The sequence below is a fragment of the Pyrgilauda ruficollis genome, unplaced genomic scaffold (assembly GCF_017590135.1).
Source record: "Pyrgilauda ruficollis isolate IOZ18807 unplaced genomic scaffold, ASM1759013v1 scaffold6, whole genome shotgun sequence".
NCBI classification, from domain to species: Eukaryota; Metazoa; Chordata; class Aves; order Passeriformes; family Passeridae; genus Pyrgilauda; species Pyrgilauda ruficollis.
Genome location: NW_024527710.1, coordinates 8,495,499 through 8,504,014, shown reverse-complemented (window position 1 = coordinate 8,504,014; position 8,516 = coordinate 8,495,499). Strand labels below are relative to the sequence as shown.

Sequence of the window (8,516 nt, the reverse complement as noted above, 5' to 3'; positions counted from 1 at the left end):
GCCGCCGAGTTAAAGCCCCGGGCGTTGATTGGCGGCGGCGCACGCGGCGCGTTTGAACGGCCGGCGGGGCGATGGAGGCGGCGGAGCTGCGCTGCACGGCGGCCGTGGAGCAGCCGCTGCCGGGGGGACTCGCCCCGCGCCGCCGCGTATTGCGGAACGCGACCGTGCTGCTGGGCCGCAACGAGCTGCGGCAGCCCGTGCTGCGGGTGGCCGGCGGCAGCGGCGCGACGGCGGCGGTGCTGAGCTTCGTGCTGGCCGGTGACGCCGTGCGGCTCTTCACGCGGTTCGCGGGCGAGGGGCGGGCGGCGGTGCGGGTGGGGCCGGACGGCGCCCAGGTGCTGCTGTCCGACTGCCCCCCGGACGCGCTGCGCCGCTTCCTCCGCCTCCTGCGCCTCAAGGTGGCCGTCGGGTCGCGGGACGCGCCGCGCCGCCCCCGCCTGCTGGAGCGGCCGCCGCCGGCCTTCTCCGTCATCAGCCCGGTGCAGGAGCGGGACCTGCTGTGCGGCCCCGGCCGCCGCCGCCCCGGCGAAGAGCGGGGGGAGCGCCCGGCGGAGGTGAGTCCCGGGCCGAGGGGGTGGCCCCGGCTAGCGGCCCTGCCCTCACGGCGCACCCCCTCCCGTCCCGCAGGTGCCCCGTGCGGAGAGGCGGCCCCCGGCGAGGCTCTCGGCGGAGCAGGAGGCGGTGCTGGGCGCCGTGCGGAGCGGGAAGAGCATCTTCTTCACCGGCTCTGCAGGTGAGGGGTCCCGGCGACTCCTATCGGCTCCCCGGGGAAAGTCCTGGCCATTGACCTGTTGTTCTCTCTCCAAGGGACTGGGAAGTCGTTCCTGCTGAAGAGGATCGTGGGCTCCCTCCCTCCGAACATCACCTACGCCACAGCCAGCACGGGAGTGGCGGCTTGTCACATCGGTGGCACTACTCTCCACGCCTTTGCAGGTGATGGCCTGCCCGACAGCGAGGGCCTGGGAGCTCTTACTCCCTTCCTAAAGAATCAGGAGCAACCTAAAGCATTGGTTTTTTGTCCTGTGACAGGCATCGGCTCTGGGAAGGCACCCCTGGAACAGTGCATTCAGCTGGCAGAGAGGCCAGGGGTGCGCCAGCATTGGCTCGCCTGCCGGCACTTAATTATTGATGAGATCTCAATGGTGGATGGCAAGTTCTTCGACAAGCTGGAAGCAGTGGCAAGGTGAGCATTGTCACGTCAAGCTAGCAGAAATTAATTTCTCTGAGCTTCAAGTCTGCATCCTTTCTTTCGTTTTGTGAATGGATACAAGGCAGCTGCTGGTAGAGGACTGTAAGGAAGCATGAAATCATAGCATCTGGGTTGATCTTTACCATGAGATAGATTTTGGTCATGTCCACGCCTCACTCACAGCTGTGGCTGTTTGGGTTGTTTTCTCCATCTCCTGAGCTGTGTGCTGTCCGTAGAGCTGAATCCAGAATATACAGCTCTGCCCAAAAGGTCTCTCTTGGAAGAGAGAAGTAGCTGTAGTATAACAGCCACTACAGAACCAAGACTGGTAATGACTTCTGGGCTAGGCATGCAAAGCAAATTTAATGTCTTGTACTAGCACTGCTTTATTATTTGAGCTCTTCTGATAAACATCTTTCACTGTAGGTTGTCTAGGTTTGAATATGCTGACAGAGTAAGCAGTAACTTCTGGGACCTGACTATGTCCAGATTCTGGAGGATATTCAGGACTTCTCTTCTATCCCTTTCAGGGCTGTCAGAAAACGGGATGAGCCTTTTGGAGGAATTCAGCTAATTATCTGTGGGGATTTCTTACAGCTACCCCCAGTCTGCAAGGCTAATGAAGAAACCAAATTCTGCTTCCAGGTACAAAACTGTTCCTAAACTCATTCTCATACTTCAAGTCTGCCTCTTTCATAAAAAGAGAATGATTTTTCCAGGCAAAAAGCTGGAGGAAATGCATCCACATAAACATGGAGCTGACTGAAGTGCGGAGACAGACTGACAAGACCTTTGTCTCACTCCTGAGTGAAATCCGTTTAGGCAGGTGAGGAGAAACTCATCTCTCTTTGTAATCCCTGCTCCCCACTGATGGAGCAGGTGAAAGAGCAGTTTGTCACTTTTCTGTACTCTGTCAGGAATATGTGGCTGTGGGTAAAAGCTGTAAATGCTTTAGTTAACGTAGACAGGTTTCATATATGCTGCTCTGGTAAGGAAGGACACTTCCTAGGGTCCCTCTGCAATTTCTGTGAATTAATTCAAAGGCTCCTGAGCTGGCAGGGCTGAGGCACACACTGGCTCTGCTGTCTCACTTTATGCAGGTGTCCTTCTCTGTCCTCTCTGGAGGCCTGTAGCTTGCACAGACTGATCTAGCTGTGTGGAGGTTACTGCTCCTCAAACCTATTCTTGATCATTTTAAAGAAGAATTCCCTTTTCCTGGCTACCAGGTGCACAGAGGAGGTCACCAGACAGCTGATGCAGACAGCTGCTCACAAGTCTGAGCGTGATGGGATCCTGGCTACGAGGCTGTGCACCCATAAAGATGATGTAGAAATAACCAATGAGAGACGCTTGCAACACCTTCCAGGTGAGCTCGGTGGAGGAAACTGCTGGCTCTGGGGCTGAGCTCTGCATGGATGCAGTGGGGGTACTGGGGTGTCAGGTGGAACTGGTGTTCTGTCATGCACAGCAGCACCAGTCCGAGCTCAGTGTGTTGGAGTTGAGGTGCCTAGGGAAAAAAAATCACTGTTTTTTGTGTAAAAAGCCACAATGTCACTGTTTGGTTTATAAGAGACAGCAAGGTAATTTATTGCCTCCACACCCCTGCTTTTTTTTTCTATAGCATCTTAGAAATGCTATGCTCTATCCAGCCATGGCTTGAATTAAAGGCTATTTAATTTTTTGCCTTTTTTGGCTTGCTGGCCCTTGGATTCTTCCTTAGTCTGCTTTGGAGATCTGGTGTTGGTAGTGAGTGAAACTGCTCAAAATGCTGTCTGCTCAGTTCTTATTTACTGCTGACCTTTCATTCCTGTGCCTTTTCATGCTCTGGAAGTTATATAGGGAAGAGAGGCAACAGTGAGCTCTCTGCTGTTAAATGTGACCAGGTTTGTGTGAGGATGTCCTAGCAGCAGAGCAGAATGGATATTAAAAGAGGAATTACTGTTAGAAATAAATGCTGAACCTCCTGAAATGCTGTGTAGAGTTCATGTTCAATGTTCAACAGTTGTAAGTTCTGCCTTTCTTTCCTTAACAGGAGAAGTGCATGTGTTTGAGGCTTTGGACAGTGACCCAATGCTAGTGAAGTTAATTGATGCTCAGTGTCCTGTGGGTGGTAGAGTTGAGCTAAAGCTTGGAGCTCAGGTAACTGTGTGTACATATCTGTGTGACAGACCAGAACAAATGGCATAAGAAAAATGGAGGAATATCAGAGAAATGTATAGAGTAGATGAATTTATATAATGCAAATTCAGTCTAGAATGGCTATGCCCAGCCAACAGAAGACTCTGTCCTAGTCTCTGTATTTTTCCTGCTTAGAGTCTTATCCAGACAGAAGATGAGTTCAGGTCCATGTCTTGAGGACAGTGGTGATTGCTGTGACTTTGACAGAGATGTCCAGTCAAATTTAGAAGCCTTCCAGCAGCAGAGAGCATAAGCAATCCTTGCCTGCAGTCTCAGCTCCAGGTACAGCAGCCCTCCCCATCTATAAAGGTATGGCACAGCTTGCCATATTTGCTGGACTGGGCACCTAGCTCTGAGCTGGGGCTGTCAGAATGGAAAAGATTAGGACTGTACTTAGTAGTAGCACTGTTTGCTTTGGAAACTTGTTCCTCAGCTGTTCCCAGAATCTATAGATGCATAGGCTGGTGATGCCTGGTGAAGGGGAAACTGCTTCCTGGACCTGAGCTCACAGCTGTGGACAGAAATAGCTCAAGGAAAGTGTTCAGTGCTGTAAAATGATGTAGTGAGGAATCCTAGGAAGGAATGGCTGTGAAATAATTCCAATCAAATGGGAGATGGTGCTGCAATAGGCAGGATAGGATGATTTGGCCAAATCAGCCTGATGTGCTTATGCTTCCTGGCAAGAAGTTTAGCTGCAGGTAGCTGAACAGACTGTGGAAGAAGTGCATTAAAATATTTCTTTTTCTCTGTAGGTGATGTTAGCAAAGAATCTGGATGTGTCTCAAGGGCTGGTGAATGGGGCACGAGGTGTTGTTGTAGGGTTTGAAAGTGAACAGAAGGGTAAGTAAGCCTTTTGCTCTTTTGTTGAAGGAAGTGGGAAAATAACAAAACAGTGTGTCATTGGTGGCTGATGACTTCTTAATTTTGTTTACAGCTTGGTAATAATTTGAGGGAAAGCAGAGAGATCTCTGCAAGCTTGGGGCTCTCATGAGCTGTGATGTCATGCACTGCATCAGCTACAGCTATCTGTAGACCTCTTGTGTTCTGTATTCTGTATGTAAATGTGTATGCTCATTTGAATTTCCTGTTTGTTCTGTTGAAGCAAGTTTTGATTAATTTTTGTTTGTTCTTCTCAAAGAATAATGTTCTGCTACCTGCAAATTTTTTCTCTGCTTCTCAACTGGTAAAATTGAACTGCCTTCAATTCTTCTGCTTAAGTAGATGTCAAACATCATTTCAGGACATGCTATTAACTGTTTGTGGATTAAGTTTGGTTTAGGCAGAAAAAAGGTGTTCTTTAGCTGCTGACATCCTGGCTGTTGAGTGTTAGGAATACATCCCTGTTTTTTTTCCTACTCTCCTTCCTACAGGGTTGCCTAAGGTGAGGTTTCTCTGTGGGGTCACACAGCTCATAAAAATGGAGAAATGGGTCATCAAAGGACCATCAGGAGTTCATCTGAGTCGCCAGCAATTACCTTTAAAATTGGCATGGGCCATTTCCATTCACAAGAGTCAGGTGGGTGTTCTTGTGCTGCTGTCTATAGACTTTTACATCATTATAAACCCTATTTCCTGGGTGAGCTTGCATTGCTGGTGAAACAGGAGGGAAAGCTGAAAGGCCCTTGCTGGGGGGGAAGGCCAGAATATGTGTCTAGCTGTAGAGAGTGGGGCTGTCAGTACTGCTGGGGTTTCCTTAGGGGCACTGCCATCTGCAGAGTTGGAGTATAAAGCAGCATTACTTATCTGTGGGCTGATGAGGGTGAGTCAGGTCCCTAGTGCTCCCCTGAGAGCATTAAGGACCTGAGCTCTGCAGTGTAACCGAGGAAGCTGCTGGAGCCACAGCTGTGCTCTTTGGGCTGGACTCACCCTTTGGTGGTGCAGAGTGGGGATTTTTTCAATATAACTTTCAATGTAACAGTGTAATATTTCAAAAGTTCCTTCCTTTCCAGAAGACTTCATACTTGATAAATACTGGTCTTGGAGACCTGTGACCTATGAGTTTATTCCCATGCCACAGTTTAAACTAGGCCATGCTGTAAATTCTGCTGCACCTGGGATGACCCATGAGACAGGGCTGGCCAGGCCTTACCCAAACTCTCTCTCAGATCTCCCTGAGGACTGCTTGAGAATGGTGCCTGCTCCAGTTAACTACTAAGAGTGAAACCAGCAGGATTTCTTTCCCTGCTGTGTTGATTAGATGGGATTTATGGAGTTTCACACAACAAAAGCCTCACTGGAGTTAGTTAGTGGATCCTACTATCTACTAGAAATTTCCTGACAGTGGAAAAATGCCTTTGCTTTCTACTGATTCCCTTTTTAAAAAATCAAAAATCTTTTACCAAAGATGGTACCTTGGACAGACTCACAGGACATGTTAGTGTTGATACATCGCAATGTATTTTTGCTCTGTAACCAAGCTCTCTGTGCCTTTGATAGGGCATGTCTTTGGACTGTGTGGAGATCTCCCTGTCTCGTGTCTTTGAAAGTGGGCAGGCCTATGTAGCTCTCTCCCGAGCCCGAAGCCTTGCAGGTCTCCGTGTTCTGGATTTTGACCCAAAGGCAGTGAGAGCTGATCCTGCTGTGCTGCAGTTCTACAGACAGCTGAGGCGTCACCAGCTTCTAGCCCAGGTAAAGAAAAATCTCACACTAGCAAAGCCTGCCTTGTTCATCTCTCAAAGATGAGAGATGTGGGCATCAAGATGTTTCTTTTTCTTCCTAAGCAAGATCAACACCTGTAGTGGCAGGAGAGATGAAACTGCAGAGAGGGCATGTAGCAGGGCAGCTCTTGGTGGCAAAACACCACTGTAGTGTTGGGGTTGTGTAACACTGCCTGGTCCTCTGGATGAAAGGATGGGTTAGGATTCTTTGATCCTCCATTGCAGTAAGGATTGAGGAAGAAGTGGGCACAAAATAAATTTCTGCTATTTTTTTCTTTTTTTTTTCTCGCAAAGGATTCACTACACACCTATTCAGATGCTGATGAGAAGGAGAACTGGAAATGCAAGTGAGAATGCTCTTCTGGTTTCTGTGAGGTGTCAGCTCAGCCTGCTGAGATGCAGCAATCTTGCTGTGTATATTTGACAACATAGACAAAGTCAAAGGAAAATTTTTGGATGTTTGCTTCATTCAGCTGACTCTGTATATGTAGAACTACCCCCATGTCACATCTCTGGAATTTGGAAGGCTTCTGCAGACCCCTTCTGAGCCCCCAGCCTTGAGTATTCCTATGTCACAAATGCAACTCTAGCAAACAAAATGACTGAACAAGGATGTGCCTGAGGGACATTTCTACAGTTTTATCCTGTCTGAGGGACCTTCCTACCATTCTCTCCTGCCTGCTAATTGTATTTTATTATCTGAACATATAGGCTGAGACCTGTGTGCCTTTCTCAGCCACTGTTGAGAGATGGAAAATGTGTCCTCTTTGCTTGGATTGCTCACAGGAGCTGCTGACACAAGGGAAAGCAGTGCTAAATATCTGGAATACTTGATTCGCCTGCAAGAGAAGGACTGTTCTTGCTGCCTGACTCCAGGAGCCTGCATAACTTCTTCCACAAGCAGGAGTGTCAGAGTTGCACATTTCCTGTTATGCTGATACATAGCATTTTTATTAGTCTGTTGCATACAATGAGGTGATTTTTTTTTTAACCTTTTGAGATGAGCTGACACTATTTAAAAATAGGAGGAAGTCCTACATCTTATACCCCCAATTATGGAACTATAAGAACTGTGAAGATTCATTACCCCATGAGCAAGAAGGGGGTCAGAGGAGATGGGTGCTGGTGGGACCCCTCCTGTTTAAACACATGAGGCTCCCATTCAGATGGGAGTTTCTCCTGGAAAAAATGTCTGACTAATAAGATGGAACTTGAGTGTGCAATAGAGTAATGGCTAAAGACATGTGAAGTGAGCTGTAACTTCACTTGTTTCAGCAAAAGCAGAGATGAGCAGAACTAATGCACTGCCTTCTTAATAAAGGAGAAGCTTTGGTCTTTGTATTTTAGCACTTTGCTTAAAGCTAAAGTAACTTGCATATTTTAAAATGTTTTACATACGGGAATAACATGAAATAACATTCAGCTGGAACTTGTCTCTTGCAAGGGAATTCTTTAAAAAATCCTTTGCAGTGTAAGCAAGTTGAAGGCCATTTCTTGGCAGCTGCTCTCCTTAAGGCTGGGAAAGGATGTTGACTATCCAGTGGTTACCATAAAACAAAACAGACTTCAATAGGACTTCAAAATGTATTTTTAAGTGTATTTTTTGTTTTGTTTTGGGTTTCTTTGTTTTGTTTGATTTTGTTTTTTCTGGGCTTGAGAAGGTAGAGTCTTGGAGGAAGCAATAGTGTAAGACAGAAGTGTGACTATTATTCAGAGCAGTTCTTAATGTATCAGCACGTTGTTTCTTCAAAGAAGTTTGGTGGACAAGGACAGGGACAGGCAGGAGCTGGCCCCGCAGAGCCCAGGGGACAGGACAGGGACAGGCAGGAGGGAACAGGACAGGGACAGGCAGGAGCTGGCCCCGCAGAGCCCAGGGGACAGGACAGGCCCCATGAGAGCGCTCGGCTGTGCAGAGATGGCCGGGTCCTATCCTCGTGGAAAAAGAGGCTTCCGTGACTGTGCTCCCATAAATATGGGGAATGAATGTTGTCTCTTCACAAACTGAAGAGAGAGCATTTAAGCATTTCAACATCTGCCTTAACTGCAGCTATTATTAAGTGAATTAGACTAAGAGTTTGATTCATAATTGGTATTTCTGTTACTACAAAGTACAGCCATTCTCATTTCAAATACATTAAACCATAAGAAACTGCTTTATACCAGCTAAAGCTCCATAATACATTTATGTGTTATTGGAAGCATAATTCACAAACAGAGGGTTATTAAAACCTTACCAGCTTCCAGTTTAAATCTTTGTGTGGTGATTTAACACCCTTCCTATTCTTTATGTGACATTTTCATTATAATTAAACATGAATGTGTTCTCACAGTCTGTGCCCACAAGTCCTGTGAGCACAGGAAAGGCAGCAATAGTCCTGTTGATCTTGGATACTGTAATAAGATTGTGTCCAGCAGTTAGACCTTCATATCCAGAATTGCTCTGAATAGATAAAAAAATGCTACTCTTAAGTAATGGAAATACAGTACATTAT

At 47.4% G+C, this 8,516-nt stretch overlaps 1 protein-coding gene across 1 annotated transcript; it reads left to right on the top strand.

Annotated features, from left to right (window-relative positions):
• The first annotated feature begins 71 nt into the window (after positions 1 to 71).
• On the top strand, positions 72 to 6,375 carry PIF1 (PIF1 5'-to-3' DNA helicase). The gene is made up of 12 exons (XM_041483173.1): positions 72 to 554; positions 628 to 755; positions 806 to 933; positions 1,030 to 1,183; positions 1,720 to 1,834; positions 1,909 to 2,015; positions 2,416 to 2,555; positions 3,222 to 3,328; positions 4,120 to 4,207; positions 4,738 to 4,883; positions 5,804 to 5,995; positions 6,319 to 6,375. Exons 1-12 carry the CDS (start codon positions 72 to 74, stop codon positions 6,373 to 6,375), a joined length of 1,845 nt encoding a protein of 614 aa, XP_041339107.1.
• Positions 6,376 to 8,516: the final 2,141 nt, after the last annotated feature.